Raw genomic sequence first — 13,679 nt, 5'->3', positions numbered from 1 at the left:
ATTTTGCGAGGAAGCGTGCAGCGTTTCCAGAGGGCCAAATGAACAACAATCTCTTGCTGACAGCGCCCGGCTCGCAACACGCTACTTGAAAGACAACCAGTTCTTAATTTGCAAATCTCAGCAACAATAAGCTATAAAAATATGGAATTATGAACAGCACGATAGTGTGCAAAATAAATAACAAGTCTCCAGTGAATGAAAGAAATTATTGGCAGCAGTACAGCCACCAGTACCAAATCTCTGAAATGTAAACACTAAAAAAAAGAGAAAGTTACAAGCACCATAACTTTCCTTCCAAAAACGTCAAAGCGCGGGTGCGTGTCTGCGTCGCAGAGGTGGATGCTGGCGTTCCAGCCCGCGCTTTCAGCTGCGGATCACCAATACCGATGCAAAGACAGCCAGTCGCTTTGACCAACGCACGTGATTCCACTTCTAATCTTTCCTGTCTACGCCAGCTCTTATTAAACGCAAAACATTGGAATTCGCTGCTTCGATTAATCTACAGAGTTTCCTTCTCGTATCACTGTTTCATAAATGCTCTGCATCGAGAGAATTTATCATTTTTCAGTGTAAAGCATATTTCAACTTAGAAAATGTATTTTGCATTTACTAATAATCTTTATGGTTTCTTTAGCTAAACCAGCTGCCATATAAAAAAGAAATTATACCTCAGTCGGCTGGCTCGTTCTATGTTACATGTGCTCAGGGCTGAACTGTAGAAGTGGACAATTTAAAAAAAAAAAAAAATTTCTCTCACAGTTTCTGACGAAGTTATTTAAATCAGTTTTAATCACCTATTTCTCATGAGCGAAATACGTAACGCTGTGCTAGAAATAGCAGGCTGTCTCACATTAATTTCCTATATGTAAGGAATTTGATTAGAAAGAACGATTTCTAATTGAAGCTTTGTGTCTGGTTGCGATTCTCCTTTCAATACTGTCAAGGCAATTAAATCAGCTAAAGATAATCTTTAACATTCACCTGATGCAGTTAATTAAGCGGTGAAAAATGAAACACTGATTAAATGACTCAAATCCTGTGCTGCAGGTAGCGAAGTTTAAATTAGAAACAAGAATTCACAATCAGTCATTGCTTTGCTATTTTAAGTATTTTACTTTAAAGAATCATAGCTTTCTTAACCAAACTTTACCCATTAAAATATTCCACAGTGGGACGTATTATCCGCAGACTGCAGCAAACCTTGATTTAAGAAACACCTAATAACTCATCAGCATAATTGAAAACAAAATGCTTCACTGCATCCTTCCTCTGCCTGTCCCAACCTTTTTTCCAACACGGAAGGATAAATAACGTTTCAGCCCAACAAAGAGCAGATTTAAGTATAACAAATGGAAAGAAAAAGAAAACCACTGAAGCTCCTGGTTCAGCATACGAGTCTGATGAGTTCCAGCAAAGCGTAGGGGAAGGCATTATAATATTCACACACGTGTGCACTCAAATCCAAAGCCCCACAGACACAACTACGCTGGCAGCGTTATCAGTTTTGCGTCTTCCCCTCTGCTCTGGCCATTCATTTCACGTTACGGCTTCAGATCAACTCAACGGTTTCACGCAGCAATCCGAGCGGAGCAGAAGCCAGAAAACGCTGCTAAATCAAAATCAGCAAATACTGGCTTCGTGCTCCTAAGAAAGCAGTCCCAATTTTCACCAGAGATAAGATTTTAAAACCTCAGAAATTATTACTTATGAATTGAACAACAATATGGAAAAATAGAAAATTAATATTGTCTGTAGCCCATAATTGAAATTATTCTATTCTGCATTTCATATCTGTGCCTTATCTTTTGCCATAACAGCAAACAAGCCAAAATCTGTTGTCAATTGCTGTTTGTTTTGGTTTTGTTTTTTTTTCCACTGACACCTTAAAGTTCCTTAAAAAAAATAATAAGTCCAGAAAGTGAACACCACATACCTGATCACTTATCTGACACGCAACAAGGTTGTGCTGATTGTAGCATCCAGCAAACTTGATATATTTGAGCCAGTTTCCTACATCTGGTTGACTGGCATCTATGCAGAACTTCACGTTGCAAAACTCATCCAAGATCTAAAAGGAAGAAAATGAAAAAGTAAATCTTTCTTGTTGCTGTCTGGGCGTACTAATCAAAACATAAATCACAGGTTTCCAGATAAACAAATGGATAATAATAATAATATTATAGGCATGTTTATTCAGAAATACACTCCTCTGGTGAGATTTCTTTTTAGGAACAGTCAGAATACTTACACATGAATAAAAGGAAAATAAATGTACTGAAAAATGTCTTGACAAATGTTTACATGTAACCAAGATGTTGTCTAATTACTGCTAAGAAACACTGCTAATTTAAGAGGGATCTGATTTTCTATGCATTCATCAGTGACCATGTTTGAAAATACAATTTTAATTAAATATGACTTGCTCAGGGAATATAATAAAAATTCTTAAAATGGGTGATGTTGGCTTCATTTAAGGTTTCTGTTTTGTTTCAGGATTTACGTTGTTTGCAGCACCTATTTAGCCTTTCCCTATTTGTTCCTCTGAACCAAACTTTATTTGGAAGGCAGAATTATTTATCTTGTTTTAATATTATGCTTCCTGAACAGCCCTTCTGTGCAACACTTAAATCACTCCCCTTAATTGAAGCAAATAATAGAACTGTCTACGCCAAACTAAAGAAAATAAATGAAAAACAATGTAAACACTCATGCAAAACGTGGCAGCATTCGATACATACCAATAAATGGTTCCAATTATGCAGACAATAAACAAATATAATGAGATTGCTCGTGGACAAGCTAAGGAGGATGTTCTATTCTAATATTATGACAAATTACTAATCGTTACATGCAACTGAATACCATTATTTATTCGCCAGCTTTGCCACCGGCCTATCCCAAACTTTCCCCAGCATCCCACTGGGCTCGCTGCTACATTTGTAACTTCGGCTGGGCACTGGCAGCAAATCACCCGATTTTATCCGGAAAAAAAAAAATAAAAAAAAATCCCAAACACCCAACAAACCAACCCACTTCGGGCCTCCGAGCCGAAGGGCCGGGACCCCCGGCACTGCGTGTCCCTTCGTTCACGGGCACCCAGGCAAGTGTCTCCCCCCCCCGAGGGCTCGCCGCGCCCCCCGAGCCCGCTCCCCCTCCTCAGCGACCCCAGCCCCGCCGGGGCGGCCGGGCCCAGCCCCGGTACTGCGGGGCCACCGCCCCCCCGGGGGCAGGATCGGGCCCCTCCGTGAAGCGGGACTGTGGGGGGGGGGCGGTGCGAGCGCATTGCCCCGGGCTGGCCGGGTTTCTCCTCTCCTTCCGAGCAGCCTTTACCACCCCCACCCCAAAAAGAAAGGGGGAAAACCCTAACCCCAAACCCCCGCGGGGCCCAGCGGAGCCGGCCCCCGCTGCCCGCACCCTCAATGATTTTTTGGAAAGGGGACGCAGGGGGGGGAATTAATTTTCCCTTTCAAAGCTCTCTGCTCTGAGAAGGGAGGAAAGGAGGGGGCGCACCCCCCACCCCCCGGGGGCCGGCGGGCACCGTCGGGGCAGGGCGGCCGCGTCCCGCGGGGCCGTGGGCTGAGCCGCCGCCGCGCTCGCCGCTCTTACCTTGTGTCGCCGGGAGCCTGCGGGGACGGGGAGGGGGGGAAGGGGGGGGGGAGGGTGAGGGAAAAAAAAAATATCCTTCAGGCGGCTGGAAGCAACATCTTGGCGTCAAACGCGAATGGAGGCCGCGGCCGTCGAGGTGCGGGGCTGCGCGGGAGCGGTGCGCTCCGGCATTTGGCGAGGGAGGGCGGGAGGGGGCGGCCGGCCGCGGAGGGGCTCAGCGGCGGCGGGGCTCGGCGGATTGCTGCCGGTTGGCCATCACCTTCCCGTTTCGGCCCCTGCGGATCTTATCGGCTGGCTCGGTGCGTGTGTGAGAAGAAAGTTATCGGAGGGAAAAAAAAAAAAAGAAAAAAAAAAGAAAAAAAAAAAAACCCAAACAAAAAATCAACCAACCCAAAAAACCACACAGCCCTCTTTAAGGGGAAAAAAAAAATTAAAAAAAAAAGAGAAACAACAACAAAAAAAAACCACCGCGCACCGCTCAACAAAACAAACTTCTTTCACTTCTCCGCCGGGGATAAGAGAAAAGTGTGCGTGGGCGGGCGGGCGGGCGGCTCTCCCCCTCCTCTCTCCCTCCCCTCCCCGCAGCGCTTCTTCCCCGCCGCACCCCCGGGGCAGCGCCCGGCCCCCCCCCCCCCCTCCCCAGCCCTCCCCTCCCTCCCCGCCCACCCCGTCGGGTCCCGCCAGCCCGCCGCTCCCCTTTGGGGCACTGTCTCTTTAAAGCGGGACAGCCCCGGCCGCCCCGTCCCCCCCCCCCGTCCCGGGCGGCGGGGGCGCTCCCGGCGCGCTTAAAGGGACAGCGGCCCCGCGGCCGGGGGTCACCGCCGGGTCGCGGAGGAGCGGCCCAGCCGCGGGGGCTCACCGACAGCCCCCCCCACACACACACACTCCCCGGGGCCTCGCCGCTCGCCTCTTTTTATACCCCGGCCCGGCTGCTTGCCCCCCGCGCCCGGGAGCGCCGTCGGGGCGGCCCCGCAGCGGGATTTTGGCGGGGGGGGGGGGAGCCGGGCCGCGCTCGCCCCGACGGCTTCTGCGGGAGCCAGCGCGCCCGGCTCCTCATCCCCATCACTGCGCTTATTAATAATAATTTTTAATGAAAAGCAACTTTTTTTTTTTTTCTCTCAGTTAATTTCCCCGTTTGGTACCGCGGAACCACCGCCCCGTTTTGCGGCGCTTCCTAAACGATTTTTATATATTTTTTTTTTCTCTTTATTTATTTGGTAACGAATCCCATGAATGGAGGCGGCGGGAGGCCGGGCTCTGCCTGCTGGGGGGGGCTGCGCCGGCGGCCGGACCCACTCCCACCCCCACGGCTCCGGGGATCCCCCGGCTTCCCCAAACGGCCCCGCAACCCCACCCGCGACGCCAAGCCGCAAAGTTTGGCACCGTGCGGGCTTACGACGGCGAGACGCACGTATATATGTGTGTTTTGGGGAAGAGGGCAGGAGGGAAAAAAAAAAAAAAAAAAAAAAAAGAAGGAGGACTGAACTCTATCTTTTATTGCACCATCCAGAAGTGCCACCCACTTTTTTTTTTTTTTTAAGTGCAAATATATTTCTCAGACTAAAAGTCGATTTTTCTTTCCCGGGGGGCCGGGGAGGGGGCCGGGGAAGGAGGGCAAGGGGAGGGCGAGAAGCCGGGTGACAAGAGATGATGATTAATTCGTCTCAGCGGCCTGTTATCTGTGACATTGAACTGTTATTTCAGATAATAGCTATTGTTCGAGGCGGGGAGGGGAGAGAGAAAGGGGGGAAAAAAAAATAAAAACCCAACCCGCACGCAGTGGTGGTAGGTAGGACAGGAAAAAAAAAAAAAAATTAAAAAATTTTCCTTTGTCAATAACCTCAAAAAACCTGGTGGGAGATTCCCATAGCGCCCGGGCCTGAGAACCGCGCCGCCCGCCCGCTTTGCCGGACCATTGATTTCCTGCCCGCCCCGCGCCCATTGTTGGAGCTTTTTTTTTTTTCCTTATTATTATTTTTTTTTCCTCTCTCTCTTCTTTTTTTTTTTTTTTTTAATTTAGCCATAAATTGGACCGGCTCGAGCTATGAGCTGTTCTATTTTCTTCCTGTCAGGATGAGGGATTTGTTTTATGATGCATTGTGTATTAAATACAAGTAATCTGGGAAACTGATTGCTCCAGCCCATAGGCCTGATCGGGGGCCCCGATAGCAGCCGGAGGCCCCCCCCCCAACCCTCCCAGCTTTGCCACAAAAGGAGGAAACGCCGGTGGATAAACAAAAAAAAAAAAAATTAATAATAATAAATAAATAAAGGGTCTGCCGGTACCGGGCGAAGCGGGGCTGGACGGCACCGGGGATGGGCCGCCGTCCGCCGCCGCTAGGTGGCGCTGGGCGCCGGGAGACGGGACCGGGCCGCCGCGGGACGGGATGGAGCGGGGACGGGGATGGAGCGGGGACGGGGATGGAGGGGGGACGGGGATGGAGCGGGGACGGGGATGGAGGGGGGACGGGGATGGAGCGGGACGGGAGCGGGGACGGGGATGGAGGGGGGACGGAGCAAAGGCAGGCGGTGCGGAGCCGCGAACCCGCCGCTACCCGTTTTATTTTTTTTTGAGGTGGGGGGGAAACTCCGTATATTTTGGTGTCATCCCGCTTTCACGCACCGCTCCCGGCGGCTCAGCTGTACCCCAGGCGGACGGGGGAGCAGCCCGAGGAGGAGGAGGAGGAGGAAGGCAGATGCCGCCGAGCATCGTGGCGACAAGCTGGGGAGGCGAGCCCAGCCTCACCTGGTCACGCAAGGGCACACCGGCGCTACGCACACACGTATATTTCTCCTCTTTCAAGCAAGAACCTTTTAAACTCATCTAGAGCCTTTCCTCTCTCCCCTCAGACGGTTTGGTACGCGCTTCGAGAGGCCCAAATATTTCCACAGGGTCCCTTTTGCAATTGTTTATTTAAAAGAAGTCGCTATATTAGTGGAGGCAGTAAGGAGTTCCTACTCGAGTCTGCTAGTAATTCCCACCAGGCTGTAAGCTGATGCCTCTTTTAAGCCTTTAACTTCATGGTCGTCCCAGAAGTAAAAGTTCTCATAATGGAGACCCTATGGGCATCGTGCATTCCAGCACATCATTAAAGCAAAGCAAAGCAGCTCAGCCAAAGCCAGATGAAATAACTGCACTGTCCACTTTTAATGGGCTTCCCGTGGACAAACACTGCTGAGGACAATGGTGAAAAATCAGGCAAGTGGCCGGCGATTTTTTAAAATGCCGTACGATATTAGGCGTCGTATTATCCTTATGTTTATGGAGCAAGCCACTTCATAGCCGCATTTTTAAGTGGGATTTAATGTTATATTTCTCAAGGTGACTAAACACAACATCGAGCATCCTGACTAACACTGCGGTGAGTGTTTAAAACACTGGGCGAGTGTCTCGAGCCGGGAGGGAGAAAGAAAAAGCGAAGCAAAACAAACGCGCAGAAAACAACTGCCCTCCGACGTACCCAAATGCTCCGGGAGAGACCCGGGGAAACGCTGAGGAACAGGAAAGGCAATGCAATTTCTGCATGTTAATGCCTCTTGCTCTGCGTTGCGGATATTGACTTAAAAAAAAAAAAAACCACAACAAAAACCCTAAAAATTAAGCAAAAATGCAAGTGTTGCTGCTTATTTCAGGGGGAAGACCAAACCTCTTCCAGCCCTCACGCGAAGGGGCAGCAACGGGCATCGCGCTGCTGCCATGGCGCCCGCGCACCCGTGCCCCGTCCCGGCCACCCCTCCTGCTCTCACACGCTGCCAGGCTCTTCCCTCCTGGCCAAAAGGCAGTTTTTGGAGTGAGGGAGAGGAGGAGGAAATTAAAGGTAAAAAAATGTAAATAAAAAATTTCCCTTGGTCTGGAAATGGGCCCAACTGAAAGCATGTTAATCTCCACCTCAGTAATTTGGTTCTTCTGGAGAAGACAGAAGCCCTGCTGCTGTGCCCTGCACTTCATAAATCACGTCTTTATGTGGACAAGGTCAGGGCACCTAACAGCTCAGACATGGGCCTTTGCAGTGGCTCGGAGGGCTCCGGCATGTTTATTCTCTCGCACAGATCTCCGAGGAGCAGTCCAGCACGCTTCTAATTACTTTTGATTATTTTCATTTGCTCGGGTCAGGCTGGCTTTGCCAGCACTGCTGGAGGGTGGGTTTCCTCCCTCCCCCCGCCCCCAGCCCGGCTGCGGGATGCAGGGGGATCAGGGCTCTGCTGCACCCTGCACCCCCTTCCCCAGGGCAGCGTGGGGCTCTGGGGGCCGCCGGGGTTCACCATGCCAGTGGAGGGGGGTCCCCTTTTGGCAACTGCGGGGTGTGAAGCCCGAAGTCTCCAGCTGTGGTGGGGGTCACTGCTGTCCCCCCCATGGCCAAGCAGTGAGGGGCATTTACTGGTCTGAAATGAAGAGTATGCAGAAAAAACACACACACCCCCTGCCGAAAATACCAACTGCCTTGGGGAAAAAAAATAAACAACCCCATATCCTTGCAAAAAAAATTAGAGCGGTGCGTGTGCAGGCGATAAAAAAGTTGAAGGACCTCTGCGACTCCTGCGGGGATGGGGCTGCGCTCGGGGAGCCGCAGAGCACACACAGTCCCCAGCTGCGCACAGAGGCAGCGCGTGGTTGCGATCGCTCTCATCCCGCTCCTGTGCGAAACCCCCTGGCACGGCGCTTTATGCCTGGGATAAATCAACACGTACAGCGAATGTGCGGCACCTACGCGGAGCAGATGCGCGACAGGCACACACGTATGGTGCCGCAGCGCTGGTAGGGTCTAGGTGTGGGTGAAGCTGTCCCCATGCTCCCTTGGGTGCTGCTCCCCGCTCATATGGGCTTGGAGCTGCCGTGGTGCTGCTACGGGTAGGGACCAACCACCCAAGTACTGAGTGGAAAGGCTCCACTTTTTCTCTCCTATTAAAATCCATGCTCTAAAATAGCACGTTCCTTCTTCCCCCAATCTGAACTTGACAGCCCAACCCCACTTTCTCGTCTCCCATCACCCTGGCGTGAGCGGGGTCCCAGCAGACCCACCACCCTCAGGTCTTGCCCCACTCACACACACATAAACACACCGGCGAGCTGAGCACCGAGGTGGACACCACTGCATCCGGGCACCCACGTGTGCGGGCAGCTCCACTGTATCCCATGGGCCAGATCTCCCTGCAGGTGTGGGTACTGTCACGGCTGATGGATGAGGGGAAACTTCCTGAGCCGGGGCTGCCTGCTGAGAGGGAGTTTTGTGGCAGGCACCGAGCTGTGCCACCGGATTTGAGCCTGAATCCTTTTGGATCTCGGGTGTTAACTGCGGAAGGGAGATGGCAGCAGATCTACCTTCTCTGTCAGTAAGGAAGATGTCAAAACAAGACAGTGACTAGCATGCAGCTGCCTGGGTGAATTTGCTCCTGCCTTGGGGAGCAAAGCTTGGAAACCCTGCAGAAACTGCTCTTCCTCGTGGCAGAAAGCAATGTTATAACACCTTATTGCAAACAAACCATGGCCCTCGCAACCAACTCCAACATTTGACTCTGAGGGATGCAGTGCTCCTTGTCCAAACTGTAAGCACGCTCCTTGCAATGGGAGAAAAATCTCCTTATTTTCCTCCTCCAACTCTTCCCCCAGGTTTCCCTGCCAAGGCGCGTGCTCTGGCACTGGACACTGAGGACTATTGCTGTTTTCCTTCATGATGTTCATTGCTTCCATTACAGGAAAGCCTGAAAGCCTCCAAATCCAGCCCGGGCCCTTCTCACGCTCGGGGTTACTGCACCCGCAGGCGAGACGGTCCCCCCTGGGTGAGTTTGGCACGAGTATGTACTAAAAGAAAAGCCAGAGGAGAAACCCGCGTTAGCTACCTTGTTTTAACACCTACTACAGACAGGGCAATTTCAGGCAGCGGCCGATTGATGTGGGTGCTGGCCTCCTGTCCACCCAGAAGCTGTGTGTTTTCCTGTGTTTTACCTTTCCTGTGTTCTGAAAGCAAGCCAAAATTCTGGAGAATCTGGGAAACTCCATCGGCGATGCCCTTACTCCGCAGCTCTCCCCTCGTGCTGGGCAGCCTCGAAGAGGTCTTTTCTCTCTTAACCACCCAAAGAGTGAAACACCCTGAGCACGGCCCTCTAAAACCTACCAATATGTCCAAAAAAAAGCCTGATTTGGGTTTTTTTTTAGCACTATCATTCATTCTTGCTGAAATACAACTGAGTAAATCTACACCAGGTTTGTGCCCACTCCTGCTCCCACAATTTGCTCATCCAGAGATGGAGCAGCAGAAACCCTGTAGATGGAAGTTGCACGTGGGGTGGCCGGAGGCTCCCACCTGATGTAACCACTGTTTCTCCATCTGGAAACTTGACTTTTTGCAGGAGCTGCTCTAAAAATGGAAGAACCCTAAAAAATGCTCCCTGAGAAGGCACCATACCCAGTATGGTAAAAGGATTTTGCAGATTTCCTTTGTATGCCTGTGCATAAGAATTCAACAGGGATCCATTAACTCTTCACTTCTTCCAAATTTTTAATTTTCAAGCCTTTTCGTGTGCCAAGTGGTCTGAGGGCCTGCGTTGGAAGACCTTTTCCAGCCCCAGAGGCCGTCATGGCATCGGGAAGAGCCACGCAGGAAGGTTGGTGGCAGCGAGCCCTGGGGCACCAGCCGGGTCTCAGCACTAGCCGGCGTCTGGCAACAGAATTTGCAAAGCAAAAGGGTGGAAAAGAAAACACCAAAGCAGGGAAAGTGCCAGGCCAAAAGGGACTGGAAGAGTTAAACAACAGGACTTTACACTACAAGAATTAATGTGATGCATAACAGGTAATTCTATTTTAATAATCAGTTTTAGGAGTGACTGGCTATTTTCAAAGCATTCCTATTGTAGCCACAGTTTTAACTAGGCGTACAAGAGTGGACATAAACACCTGCGGACTTTATAAGAGCAAGAAGCAATTTATCACCCAATAAAAAGTCAAACACTCATTTTAAAATTTTCAGGTTTGCATTTGCTATTTTAAATGTACATGTGTGGACGGTTCCAGCGGAGGTTCAGAAGCGGCAGATGCATATCGTACACGCAGAAACACACGTGCACGCAGCCAACACGTAACCAGCTCCCGCAGCGGGGAAGAAAAATCTGCCTGAAAGCATCGGTGCTACTGTTTCATTCCACCTGCGTTTTGTTTTAAACCCGTTGTGATCATCGACCGGAGTTGTCTAAAACCTGAACTAAACAGGCATTAAGTCAGCTGGCATCTGAAGCTACTGCAATTCGATTTTCAGATAAACCACAAAACTTGATGAACTAACATTGTTCCAGCTGAATTAACTCATCATCCCTGGGAAGAGAAGGTTGCAGGGGAAAGCAAGGGCTCTAATAGCAGCGATTAATCCTCCTCCTATTGCAAAGCGCTTGCGTACGGGTGAAGAGAGATCCTGCTAAAGGCAAGGCTAAGGATTCACGCTGCCTCGGAAACATCACTGGCTGCTAAGCCCCGACAGTAGCATTAGATACTATTTACATGTGGGTAGGAGAGGGAGAATTCTTTGTTACGGGCTTGTTGTGAAGCTATAAATAGGTGAAAATCAACAGTTTGAGTCGTGCTTGGTAGATAAATCCCAGGGCTGAAATTCAGGAATGTTAATTTATTCAGCCAGCGGAGGAACATGCAAGGTCGATCCTTATCCTGCGCTCGGGCCATTTTCCCGGGATGAAGTCGTAAAATACCCGGACCGCAGGTGCCATGTGAGCGAGTCAGGTTTCCCCCCCATCGGCGGGCAGAGCTGTTTGCGCGCATCCACCCTGGGTGCTCAAACTGGGGTCCTGACCAGTAAATGCTTAACTCGCCCTGTGCGTGCACAGCAGCCTGCCTGGGTGTGCATTCGGAGTGCTGCTCCACATAAATTGGTCACACACGAGTAAAGGTGCCTGATTAATTTTGAAAAAAAAAAAAAAAAAAATCCCTCTGCAAGATCTACCTGGTTTGCACTAAAGAGATTTTGCACAAGGAGATTTTGCTCACCAGGAAAATCTCTAGGGGAGGGGAGATGCAGAACGTGTTTGATACAGGTGTCAAAATAAACCTGTCCTATAACCAAGAAAAGGTGTGCTGATCACAATGGGTTCCTAATGAAATAGCTGTGAACATCAGCATATCCTTGTGGCAGATTTCTTTCATAAATGAGTTGAACATTTTCCAATTTCAAGAAAGTGCTGCTACCTATAAACTTCAAAATTAAGGGCTTTTCCCCCTAAGACTCAGATCCCTTGAGGCACTTGTGTTCTGGCATGCATCCCTTATTTGCTGAAGAAATTTCAAACTTGGTCATTTGGCACCATATTGATAAAACAAAGAGGGCGGGGTGGGGGGGGGGAAGCAGTTGGGCATGTGTGCATGTGAAGGGGATAAGCGGCACAGCTTCAGGCATTTTTTTTCCTGTGGCTTTTTTATCCACAAGCCATGCTGCAGATTTTGTGTACGATTCATAGAGAAAACATTCCCAAGGAGATGCATATCAATCCACGAACTGAGTTTCACAGATGCAAAATATGACCTGCAGAATTTGAAGGAGGCTGGAGACTGTTTTATGACCATTTTTCCATATAACTTATTTAAACCTAAGGTGTTGGGCTAAATTTGCCATTAGCTTAATCATGAGGATTGGTATTATTAGCATTACAGCAGCACCTACAGGGCCCAGTTGAAACTGGGACCCTTTGTGGGTAGAAAAATAAAAAACATGAGTCTCTGCCCTGCAAAGCTTACAGTTGGCATGGAGGGTATGAAAAGTGTGCCGGATGGGAAGATTATAATTTTGTTTTGACGGATGGAATATGGAGATTTGCTCATGGAGAAAACCAGTGGTGGGATGGCAAGGGATCTCGTGCAATATTTTCCCCTAACTTTCATTCACCGAGAAAGTTGCTTTTTCTTCTTTCCTTTAACTGCAGTGAACAGAAACTCCTGCCTGCGCGCTGGTGTTCACGGCTTCTCATGGATAAACGGGGAGTCTGCTTGGTCTCTGCCAGTTCAAACAACTCTGCATGCTTCCATATGGCTCATCTGTAGCAGAAATTGTACTTTATCGCCCTTTTTTAGCTAGGAAAATATTTTCCCTTTGGAAATGAACAGTCGATGCTTTGGAACAGATCTTTAAACATAAGCACGTTGCGCTGATTGGTACCGTAGATGAAAGCTCCTCCTATAGAAGCAGTTTTGGGGAGGATACATAAAACTCTGCCTTTGACTTTTGCGGGAGAAATGTGAAACGGAGTTCATGATGTCAAGTCTTGTTGCTAGGAGTCACCCAGTGATTGTACGAGCACAGAACGTAAGATGGATCACGGTCCCTACCAGGCAGAGCCGCGGGGAGGCTGCCCCAGCCGCAGCACCGGCCGCTGCTGTACCTCACTAAGTCGTGGCAAAACACAGCAGAATGTGGGCACGTGCTCGAGATAGGTTGCAATTTTCTGGGTCCGTAGAAGCAAAATGAGGCAATGTGTTAGGAACAGAAATTTTGCCCCAGGAAGAATTTCAGAGACTGTATGATCTGTATTGCTGAGAATCCGGTATAGTAAATATGGCACTTAAGATCATTTTTTTCCCTTTACAAAACTCCTCCCTGTGCATCCTTCAGGTCAGATCCTCACATGGGGCAAAGCAAAAGATTCGCCGAGGTGAGCAGAGCTATCATAAGACGTACTGGCTGAAGAAGGTGGTCATGTCTGTTGGCTTTTCAAGGGGTTATGGTGAGATCAGGGTCTGAGAAGGTGGTCATATATTGAGCAGGGGAGAACCAGCAGCTCAGAATGTGGAAGGCAACACTAGTATAAGACAGCTGGCTACCTCGGAGTTGAACTGGTGGCCAAAAGTACTGTTGAAGCCTTGACAGAGTGCAATTCCCACCCAAAATTACTGCATAGTCCCAGGATGGGACAGGATGCTCAGACCTGGGCCGCCCCAGGAACTGCTCCGTCTCTGGATGAAAGCCAGTCCTGGATCCCCCCACTAGCTTCATGGTGCTGGCACTTGGCATGCTGGAGCACACCAGGGCTGCAGCCCTCGGACAAGGTCTCCGAACCAAAGGATGGTGCTTCTGCAGGAA

At 49.7% G+C, this 13,679-nt stretch overlaps 1 protein-coding gene across 7 annotated transcripts in view; it reads right to left on the bottom strand.

Annotated features, from left to right (window-relative positions):
• MECOM (MDS1 and EVI1 complex locus) overlaps nt 1–13,679 on the bottom strand; it is a 339,255-nt gene that overhangs the window by 45,843 nt on the left and 279,733 nt on the right. For 5 of the 7 annotated variants that reach the window (XM_086754444.1, XM_086754445.1, XM_086754447.1 and 2 more), the window contains exon 3: nt 1,934–2,068. In XM_086754444.1, coding sequence (XP_086610570.1) covers nt 1,934–2,068 — 135 coding nt within the window. Of the gene's footprint in view, nt 1–1,933; nt 2,069–2,738; nt 3,019–3,606; nt 4,145–13,679 lie in introns of those variants that run through there. The other 2 variants (XM_086754449.1, XM_086754450.1) reach the window with 2 other exon arrangements.

This window comes from Chlamydotis macqueenii, chromosome 9 (assembly GCF_036417535.1).
Source record: "Chlamydotis macqueenii isolate bChlMac1 chromosome 9, bChlMac1.mat, whole genome shotgun sequence".
In the NCBI taxonomy this organism is placed as follows: domain Eukaryota; kingdom Metazoa; phylum Chordata; class Aves; order Otidiformes; family Otididae; genus Chlamydotis; species Chlamydotis macqueenii.
The sequence above is the reverse complement of the archived record's forward strand: the minus strand, read 5'-3'. Positions and strand labels throughout refer to the sequence as shown.